Below are 24,072 nucleotides of genomic sequence, written 5' to 3'. Positions count from 1 at the left end.
TATAAATTCTCTGACATCTTGAAAAACTCAACGATCGACTCGGTCTAATCCCTGGAATTACGGACTATACAAAGCACTACTACCACGGATCATATGAATATTATTTATTATATTCATATAATCTGTGCTATTACCGCGCACTGATAACGGTGGATCGTTACACGATCTCCCTGAAGACGACGTGGAATCCACGAAAACGGGTTTTCTCACCGTGCCGTTCGTGGTTGTCACGTCACCGCCTACTCCCCTCGCCGTACCCGTCTATCGTCCGCGTCGTGAAAAACATTTCGTTGTCAACGCATCACGTTCTCTGTGACCTGATTGTGTCGCTGTTGATCGTTGAATACATTTCGTTCGTTCTATGATCGATCGTGTCACGAACTAATCCGTCCGCCGTCCATTAAGCCATCTCTCTCAGCCGCACGTCGTCCCTGTGAATGCGCCGCAGACATTATCGCTTTGCGCAACAGATTGTCTGCCGCCACCGCCGCCGTATTCGCTTGCGCAACAGTTTGTCTGCCGCTACCGCCATTTTTGCTTTACGCAACAGTTTGTCCGCCGTCGCCGCCGCCGTATTCGCTTTGCGCAACAGTTTGTCTACAGCTGCCATGTTGTATCTACAGGACTTTTTAGATCGTAAGTGGTTCGGGACGCTCGTTCAGCTGCTCGTCGGACGCGGCAATTAGCGCACACGAGCATGCCATCAAAACGTCGTTAATTTCTTTTTCGTCCATTGCAGAGCTTGAAGAATTACCGCCAGAAGTACATAACAACCTCAACGAAATCGGTACCCTGGACGCTATAGCTCAAGGTAAGTACCGTAGTGAACTATATGGTCCTTGTACGTACACATTTTTCAACGGCGCCACACATCCGTTTATTTGGATTTGAATAGTGTAGATAGGTGGAAAAACAATAATTTTCGAACTGTGCCAATTGCTTTTGATATATGTTCTGCGTGACGTAGTGTTCCTTATCCCTTGACCTTATAGTAGAAGTACCCATTTAATATAAATTTATGTTTCTGGTTATTAAATTAAATATAATGTCAATGTATCGAGTCTTTAGTTTGTGTGTACACAATTATGATAAGTCTTATCGTAAGAACTAAGTGTTTTGGATTAATTACAGTACTTTTGTTATCGCTATGATATGCCTGGACGGAGTTGCAATTAGAAAGATAATGGCAAATTTTCAAAATTTAAACAACTGATTGGCTAATCCATAAGAATACTTTTTTATCATAATATTATTCTTTTGGGTCTATAACTCCAAATATATATCTGTTTGCTGGAAATTTTTTTTTGTGTGAATATTTCTTTTTACATACTATTATATTTATATATTATTATGTTGATTGCTATGTGTTAATAATATTGATTCTAGTATGAATGTATACTATTGATGTATAAAGTTCAATAGTTTATGAATCTACTACATTTATTGTACATTAGTATTTCAATTTATTAGTATGGATTATATTGGGTTTAATTCAACTATTCCACAATTATTATAATTAATCTTTTAAATTAAAATAATTTAATTATTATAATTTATTTTTCCCCGAATATATAAGGCACTAACATTAATTTGATAAAAATATAGATGTTAACTTATTATGATTTTGTAGAAGATAAATTGTCTTATTAATTAAAATGTTTCATCTTTATTAATAAGATATTGACATGGGTTATATGACTTAATATTATTTTTTTTACTATAAGAAATTCAATACGTCATCTATGTATTTTTAAAATTATTTTTTTAATCACGTCTATGATTTTGAAATTAATTATTATTAATTTACCATGTTTGTCACTTTCTGTCTACTTGCTAGTATGTTTGTGCTTATGAGGGCTCTAGTTTTAAAGTGTATATTCTCTATGTTTCACGAAAACTGAGATAGATATCATTGCATATTCAATTTTCAGCGCTGAATTTGAATAACTCACTATTGTCAAACAAAATGGTTAATCTCCAGTGTATTTTAAGCTTGAAAATTACATTTAGTTTCAAAACGTACAATCTCTAATCATAAATTATTTTTCATGAGTTTTACTATAAAAAATAGATTTATGAATATATTGTACAATGTTGTTGGAATGATGTCAATAGTAGTAAAAAAAATTGTTGTAAATATCCTACTAACTGCTCATTATGGAAATGAGTGGAAAAATGATCAGGGTTTAATTTTTTACAACTTTGTCATAGAGAAAGATGCAATACCAGGTTATTTTGAGGAACATATGAACGTCACGCAATAGAAAATAAAATCAATGTTGCAATTTAATAAATAAATTGACTTACTTATCAATCTTAAGTATTTTTTATTATTAAATTTACTATTAAATAATTAAAATAACTATAATCAATAATAATTAACATTTTTCATTTTTTTTTTTGTCAACTTCTAAACTGAATAAAAAATGGAAAAAATACTTAATTTTTAATTTCTCAATATCTATTTATTATTTATCAAAGTTATTTTCAAAACAAGCAATCTTCTATTGTTAGTTTCATAATGTACAATTTCCAAACAAAATTTTGTCAGAACAAAGACAAAATCTTGTTTTTTTTAAGCAAAAAACTGGTAAATCATCTTTGCATAACTATATGAAAATATTTAAAAAAATGCAAACGGAGAAAAAACATTTTTTGATTAAGTTATTGGTTTTTTTGGTTTTCTGAAAATTTAGTGAACATAGAGAATGTACACTTTGAAACTAGAGCCCTATAGTAGCAATTAATAATATCAAATAATCAACATATTTAATAAAAATAAAGATTATGAAAAAATTTAAATTTAATCATTTAATTTAAATTAATTGTCTATTTTGTTTATTCATTATAAGATAATTGATAATGTAAAATTATAATTGTATTTCAGTACTTTTTATTATTACTAATTACTTTTCTGTATTTAGAAAGAAGTATTATACTTTAATTCATTTATTAATTATAATTTAATTAATTAATATTTAATTATAATTTAATCAATGAAACGGGTTTTGCTGTCAAAAGCATAATAATTCTTCAAAAAATTATTATTGAACTATTGATTATAACGATGAATCTCAATCATTGGTAGGTACTCATAACAATATTATTCGACGGAGAACTTATTGTATTGGTTTGTGATGAAATAGATAAAAAATTATTTTCTATTCTTAACGTCAAATGAATAAATGTTTCTTTGATACCATTAACTTATATGTGTGCAAATAATATTTTTGTTGATGGTAAATTAAAATTGTTAAAAATTATAGTTGTAAGATATATAAAAGTTGAAAAAAGGCCAAATAGTAAACTGGCACTGTCTTATTGTATATATTTTACCTTCATCAATTATAGATAGTCAGGAAATACCCATTATAATACAAGTTAATTTTTAGATTCTTTGAACCATGTAAAAGATAATATTGAAAAATTGTTTTCAAATGCTGATCAACTAAATGAAAATGAATTAGAAACTAAGTTTCAGCTTCTTTTAAAAGAAGGTGATAATACAGTTAAAATATCTGGTAAGCATGAGTTGTTAAAATTAATGAATTATTTTAGAATTTTTTTTTTTTAGATAATAAAATTCAGAAAGCTTGCGATATGACAAATCTTTTGAATAAATATATAAAAAAATTGGATGATGATTTGAATAAATGTAAAGAAGAATTGAATTCCAATAATGATGGTATCGCTGAACTTATCGAAAAAGGTGAAATTGACCATATATAATTTTTCTTTTTTTCTTTTATTATTCTCCCATATAATATTATTTTAATTTTAGAAGTTTTAGATTCAGAAAGAAGCATGAATACTAATAAAACTAAAAATAAGCAGCAACCTAAAAAACATCTCATTAAAGGTAGGTAATTATTATTAGCATATGGCTTCGGCATTAGTATATAGACATAATTTAAATTAAGTTAATAAAGACTAGGACTAATAAACTAGTGAACTGAAATTAAGGCTAATATTAAAATATAATATTATAGCAGGTTTTCTAGTACCTCACTTTTTTCACTAAATACACTATTTTTCAATTGACTCAGTTTTTTCACTATAACTTAAAGTTTCTCACTTTTCTCACTATTATTCAGTAGAATCTAGAAAAAAGTTATAACCTCTTATGTTTTATCTTAATCTGTGGTACTATATACATAATATATATATATATATATATAGTGAATACGAAAATAGATGTCTTACATTGTTTTTTCTTTGCATACCTACCATAAATATATAAGTATAAATAAAAACAAAATTGGTAATTATTACATTTGTTTAATCAAGCTTTGTTATGTTTCACTAATTCCTGATTTTATACACTAATTATTGAGTAGTTTATATTGATATTTAATAACATACTTTTTAATCATTTTTTTGTTTAATAATTATACAATTTTTTCTTACTAACTATAAATGTCTCTGCACTGTTTTACTTAATTTAGCTTCATAGTTATAGTTATAAATGTAGTTTGATATCAGTTTATTTTAAATTTCTGTTTTTTATTAAATTATCATTGTTATACATTAGACAAAAATAAATCTTATTTTAAAGTATATAATTTTATTTTCATATGTTTATATATAGACAGTGAATATACTTCAATTTTTAATTATTTTTAAAACTTAAATTTGTTAATTTTTAAAATATATTAAAATAAAATAAAATACTAAGAAATTATTTTCGAATAACTATAATATTGGAAATAACTTAAATTAGAATATTTTTAACCCTTAAATGCACACTGTAGCAATTTTGCAACACGATATAAATCCCTGTTTTAATACACAATATAATATGTTTATTAATTGAATATGCTATCTATCGGACTGTTTATAAACTAATACACATTTGCATTATCAATGTTGATATTTTGTTATGTTATTGGAGGGAAATTTTATCATAAATGCTAGTCGTGTATGATACGCGTATTACGTGTGACATCCCCAATTATAAAACGTATTTATCCTTTTTTTGGCTGTTAAAACTTGAATTAAAAAATAACAGGTCAGCTAGTAAGGTATATATTTGTATATAAGCATTTTCCAATCGTATATTTTTTTTGTTTTTTGTTTTTATGTTTTTATCGTAGACTTAAAGTGTGTTGCAGATTTGTTACAGTTTGCATTAATAACATAAATTGACAATTGATTTTTCTAGAAATTTATATAGCTTGGTGTTTGTATAAAAGGTATATTTGTAAAACTAAATTATTTTATTTAATTATAATTTATTATTAATGTATTTCATAATGTATTCAGTTAGTATGGATTTGAATGATTATGATATTGAACAGCTATTATCTGTTAACTGGGATTTAAGTGAAGATGATTTAGATAATAATGATTTGGAAAATGGTTTAGGAAGTGATGATGAAATTGTATATGATATAAATATTGATGAACACTTAGAAGGTATTTTTATTTACTCATTTAGTATTAAAATATTATTTTTGCATACTTTATTAACATTATATTTATTTATGTTTAGTCATAAATAATGAACAGTTACCCGTTGACAATATTATACCAGATTTAGATATTGAACAATTACCTATAGAAATAGTACAAGAGGACAATGCTTATATATTCATCACAAATTGCAATGTAGATGTAAATATTCCCAATATTTCAAAAAGATCTTCAATGAGAAATAAAAATAACCCATTGCCTCAAAATTTTACTAAACAGACATATAAACCTCCAAAAAAATCTCCAGAATTTTTGAACTTAAAATGGAAAGATGGTAGTTTTATATCACCTGATCAAAATTTAGTATTCAAAGAAATGCCTATATCTGACAGTATATTAGATTTAGATACATCTTTATAATTTTTCACTTATTTTTTCAATGAAGAACTTATGCAAAATATTGTAAATGAAACTGAGTTATATTCCATTCAAACAAATGTTAGTAAACCTATTAATTTATCAATGATTGAGTTCAGAAGGTACCTTGGAATTCTTATATATGCTTCTGTTTTTTGAGTACCTAATGTAAGAGACTACTGGAGCGTTGAACTTAATTTTTCTCAGATTGCTGATGCTATGTCTCTAAGGCGCTATGAAACTATTCGTCGGTTTCTACATTTTAATAATAATCACACTATGCTCTCTAAAGACAATACTAGTTTTGATATATTACATAAAATAAGACCTCTTATAGAACATTTAATTACAAAATATTCAAGTGTTCAATGTAATCAATATTTATCTGTAGACGAATAGTTTTGTGCAACAAAAGCTAGAAGTTATCTAAAACAATATCTTCCTGACAAACCGTACAAGTGGGGCTACAAATTATTTGTATTGTGTGATGATGATGGGTTTTCTTATAAATTTGAGATATTTACTGGTCAAGAAAATTGGGAAAAATTTCGGTTGCCAAATGAACCAGATTTAGGGGCAATTTCAAATGTAGTAGTCAGACTTACCAGAAATGTACCACAAAATAAAAACCATAAACTTTATTGTGATAATTATTATACCAGTATACCTCTGTTTGAGTTTTTGTATCAAAAAGGTATATTAGCTTTAGGAACTGTACGGTGTAATAGAATTCCAAATTGTGAACTTCCAAATGATAAATATATAAAAAACCTAAAAAGAGGAACATCGGTTGATAAAGTATCATCATATGGAATCGCGCCATTGTCTTTAGTTTTGTGGAAGGACAATAAAGTGGTTACACTTTTATCCACATATTGTGGGAAAGATCCAATTTCTGTTGTAAAACGTTATGTTAAAAAGATGAAAACTCAAATAGGAGTAGATTGCCCATTTTTGATTAAAGAGTATAACCGTCATATGGGTGGTGTGGATTTACTTGATAGTCACATAGGCAGGTACAAAATTAAAATTAAGTCTCGCAAATGGTATATGAGAATATTTTACCATTTATTAGATATGACAGTGGTAAACTCATGGATCCTATATAAAAGAGTTTGTAAAGCTAAAGACATTGCTCCCAAGTTTACTTTGGCTGGTTGGAGAAAAGATCTTGCTTACACATTGTGTAAAATTGGTGAAGTAAGACCGAAAAAAGGAAGACCCTCTACACCACTGCAAAATAAAATAACTAGTACTAGGCCTCAATCGTTTAGACCATCAAAGGATGTGAGAATAGATCAAACAAGTCATTGGCCAATTCGAATAGATAAAAGAGGGCGATGTAAATATCCAAACTGCAAAGGTTTTACAAACAACCAATGCTCAAAATGTGCAATTTATTTGTGCAACAACAAATCACATACATGTTTTCAATCATACCATAACAAATAGGTTGAAAAAATAAAATTCCTTTTCTTTTTTTTTTAACATTGTATAAAGTTTATAAAGTTAAAGTTATGTTTAAATATTTATAATGTTAATTTTGGTTTTGTTTAATATATTTTATTTTATTTAATAAAGTCCTGATAAAATATAATATTTTGAAGTCATTTGCGCACACTGTATCAATTTTGCAACATGTTTAAAATTTGTAATTTTCATAGTAAATATGGCTTGTATAATTTTTTTAATATTTTTTTCAGATTCTACGCCTTAAAATTAGTTTAAAAGAATTAGTTAAAAAAAAAAAAAGTCGTGCATTTAAGGGTTAATTTATTATTCATGATAATATATATATATATATATAATTATTATATAATTATATATATATTATATATTCCTATTCATTAAATGTATTCTTAACACTGTTATGTGTAATAAAGGTTACTGTTTATAAATTTTCATAATTTTTTTATATAATGGAACTTAATACTTCATTCATTATTTACCAAATTTCTTTAATTAATAATATTAATATTATAAAAAACTACAAACAGCATTACTTTTATAAAATAGACCAGCGAAAAACATCTAGAAACATAAAATGCAGAGAAAACACTGAAGTAACTTCAAATAATGATGATGAAACAGCAAATGACAATTATGATTCTTCATCTGTAGAATACAACGTATCTATTAATGGTTTGGAACAGGTATTGTCAATATTAATTTATCAATTTTAAAAAAAATAATTTGTAAATATCATATTTTAGTTAGATTGTAGTGAAATATTAAATTTTTAAAAAATATGCAAATTAAATGTGTTTTCTATTTTTTTTCTTGATTCGCTTAATATTTTAGTGCTTTTCTTAACTATTGTTAAAATTTTTTGACTCTACAGTGCGTTACCTCCTTAATCAACTGAAATTTTTTTTTTTAACAATTTTTAAGATATGAAATTGTATAAAACATTTTGAATTATTTTAGTTCTCTTTTTCAGTTCCATAATAATATAATAATATTTAATTTAAATATTAGTAAAATTAAAGTTTTTTTTTTTAATGTTGTCTTATTCAGTCTTATTCAAATATAATACTCTTAATTGATTTGATACTGAGTTTTATTTCTTTTTAGTTTTTCAAAAATCAAATGGAATTTTCAAACGTATCTTCTACTGAACCAACTGTTTTGAGTCAAAGTAGTTCCATTTTGCCTGAAAAAATGACTCCAAAAAGTAATATTTCATCTTCAGTGGCCTCTAAAAAGAATAAAACATTAATAAAATCGTAAGTATTAAATTATACGTATTTGGTTAAAATCACAATTTTATTTTTAGTTCTAGAACGAAACTAAAAAAAGAAAGACAAAAAAAACCTATTAATTCCAAATCTGAAAAAATTACCAACAATTATATAAATGAAGAAATGGAGACTTATTCTTTACGTAATAAAGTTGTATGTACAGTGTCTATATTTCATTTAATACTTTTCCATATTGAATTATTTATTTTTCAACTTTTATTCAAGGAACAAATTGCATCATCTTCATCATCCTATATTGAACCAAGTGATACAGTTGATGAAGCTGCAGAATCTGATGACACTTCTCCAGTGACACCTAAAAATAAACAAATCACAAAAAAGTATATGTTAAATTATCTATATATAAATATAATTTTAATTTTATTTTTAATTTCAGAATAAGAAACAGAAAGAATTCTAAAATCAAAATAAAGCGATATTGTACATGTCATGAAGTTGCTTATGGTTTAATGGTTGCTTGTGATAATAAAACTGTAATAAAAAAAACTTCTAAACAATTATTTAATTTTTATAGTTATACAATGTTTTAATGGTAATTATTTATTGTTTTAGTGTCCATATAAATGGTTTCATTTCGAGTGTGTTGGAATTACACAACGACCGATTGATGATTGGTATTGTAATCCGTGCATTAAAAAAATGAAGAAATGAAAAAAAAAATGATTGCCCTGAAGAATATCCTTATATATTATTTTATATTCTTCTGTGCAGTAGAAACTCGATTATCTGAACGTCATTGCGTAAAATATTACGACGCACACGCCCAGTCACGTAAATAACATAATTTGTAATTTGTAATAATTAGGGCCCGGATTTATATGCAAAAATTATTGTTAAATATGCACATATTTATGCACTCAAAAATTCAAAAATATGCAAAAAATATGCAAAAAAAATTCTTTATTGTGCGTTAAAAAAAAAAATGAACATCTTAGAACAATTAAAAAATATATTATGTGAAAAAATAGATTAAATAAATTAGATAAATGCAAAATTAATAAAAAAATAACAAAAAATGTAATATTAATTTTGGAACGAGTACCAACAGGAGGTTACGAAATGTCTTTTTATATTTTCAAATTCGAAATTTCTACGATTGTCACGTAACATAGATTTATATTTTGAAAAACTTCTTTCTATGTCGCAAGACACGATAGGTGCATACTTAAAACAAGAAATGTCTTCAGGCGTCAACTCTTCAATGCCTTCATTGTCATTGCTTATTTCTCCGCTTAATATTCCACAATTTTTTATAATTTGAGAATACCCTGGATTCTTTGATAATACTTGCATTAGTTTAAGTTTAGCAAATTCTATGCCTATTCCTCCTTCACTTAACTTAATTTCAACATTTTTAACCAATAAGATAGTTTCTCGTAGGTTAGCGCCCGATTTTTCTATTTGTAAGATAGTTTCTGTGATGCATTGAAAATTGGCTAATATAACTGCAAGTTCATTTTTTATTAAATTGTCTTTAAATACATCTTGAACTTTTTGAATAGACATTGCATCATTTTCATTAAATGTATTGATAACTTCTTTTACCTTATCAAAGTTCTTACCATAGTAAAAAGCTGCATTAAGCCACGTACCCCAACGTGTAATAACGGGCTGTGGTGGTAAACTTAAATTTGGGCACATTTCTTTAAAAGTATTTACCCGAGCAGGGGCTTTTAAAAATATTTTTTTTGTGTTAGAAATTAACACGTCAACTTTTGGGAACTTATCTCTAATAGCTTCCGATACCCTATGAAGGCCATGGGCCATACATGTAATGTGAGTTAGTTTAGGATAAAACGCTTTTCCAGATTTTATCATGTATGGTGCAGCGTCTGTTACATAAAGTAATACTTTATTATGTAATACTTTTTCAGGCCACAGTATAGTCATAGAGTCATTGAACAATTTTGAAATCGTTTGAAAGTTAGCCTTTTCTAAGTTTTCAATTGTTAAAACTATTGGTTTTGTAAAATTTTCTGACGACAGGGAACCAATAATTACACATGCGATGTAACGCCCTTCGACATCGGTGGTTTCGTCAATTGATACCCAGATGGAACTATCCCCTATTTCTTTTCGGATTTTACATAATACGTCTTCATAACATAACGGAGCATAGTTTTTTCGTAGTGTCGATTCGTCAGGTAATTTTAATTTAATATATTTTTCGAAAAAATGTTTAAATTCTGGGTTTTGTAGTTTCCAAAGTGGAATATAATTTGCCACCATTAAGGTACAAATATCTTTACTGAACTCATTGATTATTTGTTCTATTCTGATCAAGCGAATTTTTTATAAACTGTTGACTAACCTGGTCTTTGTTTGATTTCAAATTAATGTTTTCAATGTGTTTTAATGTTCCTAAATGTTGAGTAATCTGTGATTTTCTATCACACAATACGCTGGTTTCACAAAATGTACAAAATAATATAGCTCCATCTGTACGAAAGACACCTGGGTAATCTCTCATGTAACAATGAACTTTCTTTACTTTTGGCATTTTACAGAAAAATAAAAATATTATTTTATACGAACACAAAAACTCTATAGTTACACCGACAAATTACCGTCACTAACTTATTGAAATACATAAGCCGTGCATATTGCGTGTGCGTATACCTAATAGATGCAGATAAGTTATCTGAGATAAATACACGAACACGCGGACTGTCGATAAAAATCAGCGACGGAAATTTCCCAATTATTTAAAATAACTTTTATGTCGACATCAAACTCGCCTTGCTTTGCAAAAAATAAAAAAAATCATCAACTATTAATAAAAAATGCAACTTTTATGCAATTATATAGAAATATGCAATTAATATGCATTTTCATTCAAATATGCAAAAATATGCAAAAATAAATATTGATAGCAGAATCTACGTGTTACGAAACGTCAATATATTTAATCAGAATTTTTATAAGTCAAATGTAGAAGAATATGCATTTGCATAAAAATCCGGGCCCTAGTAATAATAAATAAAATAAGTCAACAATGTGTAATTCTATGTTCATTATAAAAGTATTTTTTTTTATATTTTAATTAATAAAACCAAACTTTCGCCTATCCGAACTCGGCGTGGTTCCAATTAATTCAATTAATTCGGATAATCGAGGTTCTACTATATTTGAATACATGCATTTTGTAATATAATTGAACTCAATATTTTTGCAGTATTATTATTATATTATAGATATATTATATTATTATATATTATATTATTATTATAGAAAAATATACTTTTTTAAATAGTTTTTTTTTTTTTTGTGGATCTTATAATAAAATAAAAATAAAATATTTAATTTAAATTAATAGAAAATAATTTTATAGAAAGCTAAAAATATAAAAACATGAATTTGGCTCCATGAACTAATTCTGAAATAAATTATGCCCTTTGATTTAAAGGCTACAGACATGATGAATAATTATAGTAATGTACACATAGTTAGAAATAAACACAATACAATATTGTTTTAGACTGAATTTATTAAAATTGTTATTCATATTGTTTGATAATTTAGGATGAGTAGTTATACAAATTACATATTTTTGTCCAGTTTCCAATTTATATCTAGGCGAGTTAAAAATTTGTTCTCTAACCAAGCGAGTTTATATTTGAAGTTTATTTTTTTGTATATTTTGGTAATTTTTCCGAGAATAGCGTAATAATAATTTTCCGTACATGTAAATAGAGATTTTTGTAAATTTGTATTTATTTTTAATAAAATGTATCCTATATAACAATAATTTAACACAAAACCTCTAATATCTATAATATAGAGTTCTAAAACATATAACATTTATTAACACTTATTTATATACATTATAAATTATATTATATATTTATATTATTATATTATATTTATTTATATTTATTAACATATCATATTGATGTATTGTTAGGTCCGTATTTATAAAATTTGGCGCCTCCGGGCATATTATTTTTACCCCTCTTCCAAAATAAATAATAATAATATAACACTTATAATTTGGTCCATAATAGAGTTAATAAAACTTATAAATGAAAATCTTTTAATATATTTTTTTAATTAACAAGTTTAACAAATTATACCATAATAATACATACAATTTCCATTTTTTTTAATTTACAAATTATAGCATAATAAAATATACTTTTTTTTATTTTTTTAATTTTTTTTTCATTTAGTACATCATTTTTAAAATTAATTTTGCTAAAATATTTTGCCGCCCCCGAGTATGTGCCTACCAGCGTCCTCTCTAAATACGGGCCTGTGTATAGTTTATTATTGAATAGTACTTAAATGTAATATAATAAAACAAATACTACTAGTAATACTTATCTCATATGAATATAACGCTATTATTTTTCATTCCACAACTATCAGAAATAAAATGTAGTTTAGTCCAACGTCATATGTAATGAATGGAAAAATCAAGAAAATTACCGGTGATGGTTATATATATTTAAATCAATTATCCGACTATATTATAAACTAATATATTTACCTTTTCGATCTTAGTAGCGACTTCTCCGTAAAAATTGTAATTGGTGTCTGAAGTATAAAATGAGTTAAGCGATTTGTTTTTGACATAAAACCTTTTTCGCTAGTTTGTTACTGTAGACTTTATTTAATTTTTTTTAAGCACATACAACGAAAATATACAAAAAACACGCATATGAGCAACGTGTAAAGAGCTGGTATGTGTGGAGAGTCGATGACCGGTCTCCTTATATGTTGTTATGGGATTTTATATACCACATGTAATATTACAATTTAATTCGTGTAACAGTTAAATAGTCTAAAATTATCTGCATTTTTAACGATTGGTCATAATCTATGTAACATTGTACCCATGTAATTTTAAATAAAAGTGTACAGGTAGCTTTTTCCAGGAAATGCTGATATGTACATCAACGTGTGAATCATGTAAATTTTTAATATATTTAATCTTGTTTTTCAGAAGTGCTACTAATGAGTAGTTTCCTCAATAACGTACTCATGTTATGTAAATATTCTATTAACTATAAACATTTACTTATTGTACTTACTTAAGTATAGATTGTAAATAAAATTTTTATTTAATAAAAAAAAAATAAAAAAAATCTTGTTTAATTTATTTAATTATACCTATCCTATATGTAAATGCATATGAAATAATAGACTGATTAGAAATATTGGGAATTACAAACGTACTAATAAATAGAAGAAGACGGCAATAAACACAATCAACGAAGTGTCATTACTAAAAAATGGACAATAAAGTCATAAGCCTATTTTTGGATATCGCCAAAACAACAAATGCAGTGCCCTATAACGTCAATCAAACCATGTAAAAGAAGAATGGAAATGACCATAATTCAAATGAGTTCTAGTCGTGGAACTGCTAGCAACTTCACATCGCTTAGTATCAAAATTTTGTTAACACTATGAATTGTAAAATAAACGTATTATAAAAGTTAAAATTTCATGCTCAATTAAAAATAACACATCATCGACTTCTCAAGTTGAAATCGAGCTGATGGCATGTAACAATATCATGTTTTGTGAGTGTGCGTGTGTGTGATCCTTTATCGCTATATTGTCCTATTCAATATTTATAACTTATTCTAACGTTACAGATTATTATAATTATTTTCCAATACATTTTAAATCTAAGAAATATGTGATGGCTTAATTCCACATCATTACATCCACCAGTATTATTGTCATTTGGTCACACTGTATGATAGTTTGCAAATAATCTGATATAAATGTTAAGACCACGATTTAATAAAGAAAAAGATATATCTTAAACCGTGGTTAAGACGTGCGTATAGAGAGCAAACATTAGTCTTCATATGTTTTATCAATAGTTTTGAAAATCTCGTTTCTATCAGTTGCCTACCAAAACATTTTAATATTATTTTTATTTTAATAATTGTATCATACTTGTGATTGAGAATTTGTGACTCATATTCAATAACATGGATCAACTCAAATGTATGCGATGTAACAAATATTTTAGTTATAAAAGAACTCTAAAGCGACACTTGGTTACATGCGGATCCAAACATCATAAAAATATAATTTCTATAAAATGTCCTGATTTACGTTGTAGTAAGATATTTACCAACAAAAAAACTATTGAAAGTGCATATAGAGATTGATCATGGCGTGCAATTGCAAGAAAAACAAATAAGATTTGCTTCTATGCATGGTAATGGATTTTAATTTTGCTATTATTATTTTATTTTCCTTAGGTATGCTATACTTATAACTAGGGAACGAATTTATATGTAATAAAAATATAGAAATATGTGCCTACATATATATGTAAGCATAATTTATAAAATATGTGCTAAAAACAACCAAATATGTATGTGGGAAAAATATTAAATTAAAAAAAAAAAAAATTATAATCATTAAATTATCAAAATAATTTGTTGCATTGAATTATTACAGTATCATTATTATTGAATGTTAAATGTTGCTTATTAAATCTCAAAATATTTTTAAAACGGCTAAATGATCATTACACATAAACCGATGTAATTGAAGTATATTTGAAGTGCATATCAAAAGGCGATATCTTATATTTTTGTATGAAAAAAACGTATGAATGATGAAATGATAAAATATGTTTAAAAAATATTTATAAATTAGTGAAATATGTAAAAATATGTAGTTATAGGTACCAAAATATGTAAAAATATGTAAAATAAAAGTATCATAATTTTAATAGGAATGATTTAAATCATGAACATTTCTTAATGAATCTTAAATAACTTGTTTTAATAAAAATATGCAATTACATATAAATCAATACCCTACTTATAACGATACTGTGTTTATAAAATGTATACTTTTAGAATTCAATGAATGGAAATCAGAAGTTGAAGAAAATATTTTATGTGTTTACGTGTTAAGTGCTCGTAGAACTAATTGTCAGAATAAAAAGATAATGTATCTGGATTGTTGCCAAACTAGTATTTTTGGTAGCACATTAGATATCCGGAATGTAAAATGCCAAACTAAAAATATTGGTTCTACATGCTCTTCGTCAATGGTATGATTTTATAAATTTCTTAATGCTTCTGAATCAAATTAATTAATTTTAATTAAATAATTTTATTGGTTTGATTTCACTTACTTTTACTCAAATGTTTTTTTGATTGTTACAGAAAGTAGTAACAGAAAAAAATGGAACCATTGTTGTAGACTTTTGTATAACTCATTTTGGTCATGATGTGAATCTTGATAGATATTATTTTACACCTGAACAAGACCTACAATACTTACAAAATTTCTACAAACTTTAAGAAAATGTAATTAAAAATAAATATAAATAATTTAAATGAATTAATAACGATACTTTTCGGTTATCTTTACTACAATCATTTATAATCGTTGGTTGTCACGATAACCAAAGTGTATTTATTTTAAATCCTTTAAATTTTACTCATTTATTAATATAAGTAGGTATGCGAAATTGTTATAGTAATTATCTCCTAATTTAAATAAATAAAATTTGTTAATATTATTATTCTAAAATAATTTAAAATGTTTGTAAATTTAAATAAATATATATAATTTTATGTTTGTTAAAAAAAATAATTTTATATGTATTTTTAAAGTATATAGTTTTAGTAATTTTAATATATATATATTAATTTTTCATAGTAATTAATATTGATATGAATTTTTATCTATCGGAACATTTTAGTTTAGGACCTATTAGTTTTTATTTTTTATATTGTATAACTCAAGATTGTGCAGTTCTAAAAATGTGAATTAATGTTAATTATATCATAAAATAATAATAATTTTACAAAATTCAAATCCAAATTCAAAGAGTTTTTTTCATTTGTATATAAACTTATCATTACTATAAAAAAAAAAAAAAAATCTCTGGTATAAGATATTGAATTTTCTAGACATAAATAAATAAAAAAATTAAATCTATAATGTACATAAATACTATTCAACACCACACATATTTTAGTATATTTTAAAGGCTGATGCTACTTCATAACTTTCAAGTATGATCTTAGAAAGTTTGTAGCTTTTCTACTTAACCCAAGGCCTACAGAGATTATTTTCAATAATTGTTTTTTCTAAAATCAATTCTATTCTATATAATATTATAAATTTAATTTCAAAATAAAGGATTTATTCCAAAATTTTCATTTTTCTTTTTATAGAACAGTTTTTCTACGTCAACAAATGAACATGATTTCAATAATGTTAATTTTTGTTTTTCAATACTCATTAATTATGTTAATTATTAACAATGATATGAGGCCTATTAGTGTGTGCCTAGAGGATGTAGAAAATCAAGACAAGTGGAGGTTAAGAACAAGGATGACCGATCCCAAATAGTTGGGAAAAAGGCGAAGGAGAAAAAGAGAAGAAGATTAACACTTCTAATTTTATAACCGACTATTGAATAATATATACCTCACATAACATACAAACTTATAATAAGTCTATAAGCAATGTTGAATTTAGAAAGATGATAATTGAATAAATGTCAAGTTTTGATTTAACAATTTATTTAACTTAGAATAGATTATCATTAATTCAAATTTCAATTAATTTAAAAAATATATAGTTTAAATAAAGATTGTATAAAGGTGAAATTAATAAAAACCAAGTTCAATTAACATATACTACCTAAGAATAGTGATATTATTATATGTTTTTATGTTAAGATATTTTTTATTTAATCTTTAATAAATACTGATATTAGTTTTTATTATCAAATTTAAAATACAAATTGTGCTTTTTCTGTTTGAACAATATTTCTTGACTATTGGAATTGTTTTTCAAACAATAATTGATTATCATTTAATATTTTGTACACTTTTTAAAACCATGTTCTTTTTTGTAATAATTTGTGTTAATATACTAAAATGAATAAATCACCTTTTTATTTAATAAAGTATAATTATTTTATACATAGTTTAATAAATAATAAAACTATATTTAGTAATATTTGGCTTTTTTATACTATTATATAAACTAATCATAGTACTAAATGATGTTAAAAATGTATAACAGTATGAAAAAAAATTGAATATCAAACTTTAGTAATATATTGAAATATGTAAATAGCATATATGACTATATGTTTTATTTTACTAATTCAAATATATATGGTAAATTATTATTAATAATATTAAACATTTTACTTTCATCATTAATGTCATCCTATATAGCTGGATTTTCCTTGTTTCGTTAATTTTAATAGTGTTTGAATTAAAATATACTTAATAATTTGTTCAATTTAATTTCTGAAATTAACCAATGAAAAAATATTTTTAATTTCAAGCATACATTCTGAAAAATATATATTTATATAACTTAGTATATTAACACATTAAAAAAATATATCTTATATACTTAAAAACTCAATCCATGTTTTTATTTTTAAGCAATTCTGTTCTATGTTTTTGTTTCAATACTATTTTTTAATTGACCAATATTCATAATTTCATAGATTTTTTTTCTGAGCAAAAGTCTTGATCATGTTTATGATATACAGGTAATGTAATCTATGAAATAACCCATATTTTAAATTTATCCATAACATAATACATTTATATAATAACATGAATGTACAATAATTATATATTATGTAGTAAAACATATTGGATATAACTACACAAATTCATAAATATAATTAGTTAAAAAAAAAAATAGTTTATTTTAATAAGCAATATCCTGCCCCAAAATTGCAAAAGTTAAAATAGTGACAAAAAAAAAAAAAAACAGCATAAAAAAGTTAAATTACAAACAAGCAATATTTTGTTTAAAAACATAATGTACTAATTTAGTTTAACCAAAAAACTTTAAAATTATACATAATAATTTATATTTTTATTTAATTTCTCCAATCTCTATTGTTTTAATATTATTTCAGTAGCTAACTTAAAAAAAAAAAAAAAACAACCATAAATAAAGTACATGAAAATAAAAACTAAAACTAACAAATAATATTACATTAAGCAAATGGTACATAAAATGTTACATAAAATAAATATATAACAATTGAGTCAAATAGTTAATGATGGTTGTGTAAATTATGGCTCTTAATATTATTTTCTGAAGCATTAGATAAGCATGGTTAATGTCACTGGTATTAACATTAATTGTAATACTTGATTTTTGCTACGTAAAAAGTTGTGATTATGTAGTACATTTTTAGATCCATCTTTTCTTTTATATGTAATTTTATACTTTTTTTTTAAAAAAAAAAAAAAGTACATATAAAATAAAGAAATATAATATAATTGAAAAAATATGTATATATTAATAAATATAATTCAATAAAGTTGAAAAATATATAACTAACTAAAAGAATTAGTTTGTATTACTTCCGGATCAAAACTTTAGGTAGTGATGTCAATTTGACATATATATTATTGTAATCAAGTATTTTTATAATAATCTGCTAATGAATTTAATTTAAAATTATGAGAAATATATAGGTATTTATTATTTAATATTAGTTTTGAGTTATTTCATTAAATTACTTACATTTTAATTCTAGGGCCTTTTCATATCACATATTCAGTACTTGAAAATGATCAAAGCATATTACTTTATTTTGCACGTTGATTTTTAAAAATATCTTTAATTTCTTCATTTTTACATCATTCAACCAATTATTAACACCTAAAATGTACTTGCATACATTGTTATATTTTTATTTATATTGGTATTTACACAGTTATACTTAATATTTTTCGATGGAAGCGAATCTACGTAATACCTAGTTTATATCTAATTTTCCTTTATTTTTACAATGTCTTACAGTACATGATTTTTTTTTTAATCTCATGTTAATTGAAATATTGAATTTGGTACACAATAAAAATAAGAACTGCAATCGTCATAGACTATAGTTTTTAAAGTCTATAGACTTTAAAAGTAAATAGGTACTACAGTGTATCTTCATGATAATAAACATTTAAGCCACTGTGTTAATTATTTATGTTTAATAAATTAATAATTTATGTTATTTATGTTTAAAGTTATCTTAAATTTTGGCGGGTAAAATCATGTCAATTGCGCGCCGTGTTCGTAGGCGATAAGCCGACAGTTGACCGCCGCTGATTATCAATTGACTTTCACGTGTTATCGTTTGATAGCGTTCGGTTCTAAACACGAGTTAATAAATGGTATGTCTTAATTCGTGGTTTTAACCGTATTCGGAAGGCCGCGGAAAGCTCATGTGCGACACGATACGCGCGAAGGGGTCGAGGAGAATCGAGTGCCAGAAATTCGTCCGTCTTGATAAATTCCAAGTGTTTCGGTTTTGACGGGGAGGCGTCGTGCGTTTCGAATGCGCTTGAGATTTGAACCATCGCGACCGGGCCCCAATTGTTTATTTTGTTTTCCTCGCCTATGACCGAAAATCCGAGCCGTGTCGGTATGCGTTCGTCCATACAAACCGTGTAACGAACTGTTCTCGTTTCGACAAAACCATTCCGCTCAACACTGTTTGCAGGTCCGCCATCGTTTCGTTGCTACTTCCGCCGACGTCAATTTTTGCGAACCCTTACCGTAAGTACAACATTGTTTCGGTTTTTCGTACGCATGGTATTATACGATTTTTATAATTGTAAACCGGTTATGCACCGGCACAATTTAAATGAATACGTTCATAATTTAATGAGCGCCGTTAAGTTTATAGTTCTTATAACCTTAAAACTCAATGCACTAAGTATATCATATTTAATATATTTTTGCTGAAGTATCTACACGATTATTATTGTGCATGAATGGCTGCATTGGGAATTGCATAATCTCATTGTTTTTCTTTCAAAATCATATACTCAATTGCAAGTGCACTAAAAATACCATTTTTGTAGTGCCTTGTTTGTGTAGCATTTCCAGCGAGAGAATGTGCCGGTTCTGCGCATGTAGAATGACGATCGAGCCATCGCTAAGATCTCATTTCCCCATTTAGGCATCCTCATTCAAAAGACAGCTGATCGATAATACAAAAAACGGTGGGTAAACAACCCATTAATTATTGCTACCCGTATAGAATACATGTGTGCACACTGAAATTATTATATTATTATATCAATAATGAATTATTATTGTTTATCAACTTGTTTATCCCAAATTGTTTATCCCTTTGACGAGTAATGACGTATATATACGTTTTAAAAATTTATGTCTAAACAGTATCGATGTATATATAAATTGTTTCAGGTATACTTATTTTAAACATCTGTAGTAAGACGTATGAATATCAATTAAATTTTAGTGTATGCTGCTATCTATTGGCTATTATATACAACTTAAACAGTTATTACTTATGTTCCCTACAATTTATTAACAATGATAATATTCATCAATCCTAATATTTTTTATGTATAAGGTTGCCAATATTGTAAGGAGCATTATATCATTATTAGTACATTCACAGTTCCCTCGTAAACATAATAATATTTTGGTAGCGGATTCGTAACATAATACTCTATTTTGAAATTATTTTGATTCAGAAAATATTTATTTATTATATTATATAGTATGCCTACCTATATATTTAATATAACATAAATTAAATATTTAAAATGACTAATAAATTGTGTGAGCAACAAATCAGCGAGTACATTACAACATTAGAATCTGACGAAAATAATGTTAGTAGTGACGAATGTGAAAATAATTATTCTAATTTAACAAATACCTTACGATAACGGTTATTAGAATCATTAAGTTCATCAAGTAACAATAATTATAATTACGCTACAATTAATGACCAAGAAAATAATAACTGATGATATTAATATTAATTCATTGCCAATCGTTTTTGATGACAATGTTGTTAAATTACCATCAAGTAATGATTGCTAATACTGATTGCCAATCAGAAAAATATTACCATAATATCTACATTTTTCAATGGAAATTTTGAATTTTTTCTCCTTCAAAATTATTTAGACCAAATGGGTTTATTATTGATATTTCTAATGGTGGTCCATCAAAGGATTTTATTGAAAGCTTATCTGAATCATATCATGTTTTTTCACGAAATAGATAATCATTGATATAAAATCAATATTATTAGTTCATATTAACATGTTACCTGATGTCTATATTTATTATATAAATTTAAAAGTAAATGCAAATGAAATTAAATTTATTGGCTAATTGATGCTCAATCGTGTTATTTAGTATAATATAGAAAATACGTAAGTATACTTCATTACTCAAATAGTATTAAGGTAATATTACCGTAAAAAAACGTCATTCTTCCAAAATTGCTACAATCATACACGTAAAAATACGTCATTACTTGCGAAATGTTTACGAAAATTATTTAAAACAATTCACTCCCTGAGTGTAACTTTTATAAAAACAATTCACCCTTTAAATGGTTAACAAAGTGGTTTCAGTGGGGAAATCTATGGTTGGGTGCGGGTTGGTTATGCGTAAGAATGAACTAATTTTCGTCGTGCCTTGACACATTATATCGCTACACATATTATATTTCCTAAGGATTGAACATTCACGGTATAACTTAATTTTATTTTTACATTCAGACCACATTAACATGTTATTCCTGTAAATTTTAATAAAAAATGTTTACATGTAAATATGGACAAAATAAGAAATTACTTGTATTTAAATTTATCTAATTATTACATCCAAGTTGATAAAATCCATTATCCGTTAATTTTGAGAAATTTACCTACCTACCTACTTATGCTTGAACGAGAATTATACCTCCTTCTATGACTACCAGGCCCGGCTCAATGAATAGCCAACATAAAACCCACCTAGTTTAGTTAAACCTAAGCTAAAGTGGCATTTAACATTTTTATACTATAGCTGATTTTTAAAAAAAAGATTACGATTCTTATTACCTACCTACTCATATCAAATCATGCGTAATAAAAAAATAAGAATCCGTAATTTTTTTTTTTTTTTGTTTTATTTTAATTAGTAGTGGTTTACTTGTCTACAAATTTATTGATCTAATAAATTGTTAACTTTTGATGTAATATTTACATGTAAGAGGTGGCAAAACTTAAGTTTGACTATTTGTGAGTAATCATTTGAGACATGACTGACTCTATCAACATCGAGAACTATGATATGTATTATATCATTATGTAAGACAGCAAAATAACAATATTGTACAATACTCATTGATAATATCAGAAACAGAAATGTATAAAATAACTAGTTAAAGCAAAAATTGTATACATTACCTTTACGTTTTAGTTATTTTATGAATTACATAGTTATTTTTTTAACACTTACTGTAACATATATGAATATATATATTTATACACGAGATTTTTATAAATATATATAGGTAATACCTGTAAATAAATTACCCCTATTGATTCCAATATGTTTTAAGTCTTAACAGCGTTCCTATTTTAATCTGTATCTCATTAACTTAAATTTATTTTTAGTATATTTATATTGAAAATTTGAATGTGACAGAAATGTTATATATTGTATAATATATTACTATTGTATCAAATAATAATAAAATGTTAATCTTCATAAATTATATACTGTTACTTAAATTATGTTTAAATAATTATATAATATGTATGATCAACATTTTTTTAACTACTTTATTTATGATTATTTGTTTTTTATATTTATAGACAATACCAAAGAAAGATTTTTTGTGAATATTGTGTAACTTAACCAAAAAACGGTCTAAAATAGAAACCTACGTCAGAAATTGTTTGATTAAAATTTAGCAACAGAAAATTAAATAGAAGAGATGGAGTCAAAAAAAGGGTATGTTAATTTTATTTTACTTAATTGTTAGTTATTTTAAACAATTGACACGGTCGTGTCTCACGGATACCGCGATTCCACCCGTCACACCCTTTTGCATTGGTATCATCGTACGATTATTAATCGGGACACCTAATTGATTAAAAGAATCAGTTCTGGGAAACGATGATGTTTCAAGAAGCGTTCGCGAACAGTGTACCGACCGCCGCGAGCGATCGGCAAGCTTGTCTGCTTTTAGCCGTATTCATGGGCACTTATTTTTATGTTTGCAGTTCTGTCATTTGACATTTTTCATAATATTTTATTGTGCTAAATAATTACAATTATTTTTTTATTTATATATATTTTTTTATCTTTATTTAATATATAAAGATTATTATTATTATTATCATTATTAAATTGATTTTTATTATTTCTCTAAAATTTTAATATTTTAGTAACTTTTATATTTAATTTGTATGTGCGGTGTATTCCGTGACAATTATGAGGTTATTATTAAGTTACAAGCAACTATTTAGTTTTAGTATACAATATTATGTATTAATACATTATATATGTATGAAAATAACTAGAACTTAGTCAAATAAAGAGTAAAGAATTGAATTATATATGTTACCATTAAAGTGTAAATTAATGTATTATTTTATGAAAGTATTCAATACATAGAAAAAGCAGAATTGTATTTAAGGAGTGGTTCGAGGAGGCAGAAGCCTCCCTGAAATATTTAAGGGGG

General features: G+C 25.6%; 2 protein-coding genes across 2 annotated transcripts; both read left to right on the top strand.

Moving 5' to 3' along the window:
• Positions 1-225: 225 nt before the first annotated feature.
• LOC112685025 (inhibitor of growth protein 3-like) lies at positions 226-9,435 on the top strand. The gene is made up of 12 exons (XM_025556779.1): positions 226-636; positions 740-811; positions 3,393-3,521; positions 3,575-3,709; positions 3,782-3,859; positions 5,263-5,415; positions 7,846-7,982; positions 8,404-8,555; positions 8,606-8,723; positions 8,796-8,911; positions 8,968-9,064; positions 9,144-9,435. Exons 1-12 carry the CDS (start codon positions 438-440, stop codon positions 9,240-9,242), a joined length of 1,485 nt encoding a protein of 494 aa, XP_025412564.1. The 5' UTR covers positions 226-437; the 3' UTR covers positions 9,243-9,435.
• A 5,033-nt stretch (positions 9,436-14,468) lies between these two features.
• LOC112685028 lies at positions 14,469-16,898 on the top strand. Its single transcript, XM_025556785.1, has 4 exons — positions 14,469-14,772; positions 15,425-15,621; positions 15,737-15,880; positions 16,757-16,898. Exons 1-3 carry the CDS (start codon positions 14,766-14,768, stop codon positions 15,872-15,874), a joined length of 342 nt encoding a protein of 113 aa, XP_025412570.1. The 5' UTR covers positions 14,469-14,765; the 3' UTR covers positions 15,875-15,880; positions 16,757-16,898.
• The last annotated feature ends 7,174 nt before the right edge of the window (positions 16,899-24,072 follow it).

This window comes from Sipha flava, unplaced genomic scaffold (genome assembly GCF_003268045.1).
Source record: "Sipha flava isolate LNK unplaced genomic scaffold, YSA_version1 262_pilon_pilon, whole genome shotgun sequence".
NCBI classification, from domain to species: domain Eukaryota; kingdom Metazoa; phylum Arthropoda; class Insecta; order Hemiptera; family Aphididae; genus Sipha; species Sipha flava.
This window is presented reverse-complemented; position numbering and strand designations above follow the sequence as displayed.

Bases quoted from the DNA above. Each gene is read 5' to 3' on its own strand.
- LOC112685025 (XM_025556779.1), top strand. From the start codon at position 438: ATGCGCCGCAGACATTATCGCTTTGCGCAACAGATTGTCTGCCGCCAC. The intron at 3,710-3,781 runs GTGAAATTGACC...TTTTAATTTTAG, and splicing joins CGCTGAACTTATCGAAAAAG to AAGTTTTAGATTCAGAAAGA. The intron at 7,983-8,403 runs GTATTGTCAATA...ATTTCTTTTTAG, and splicing joins CTATTAATGGTTTGGAACAG to TTTTTCAAAAATCAAATGGA.
- LOC112685028 (XM_025556785.1), top strand. The intron at 15,622-15,736 runs GTATGATTTTAT...TGATTGTTACAG, and splicing joins CTACATGCTCTTCGTCAATG to AAAGTAGTAACAGAAAAAAA.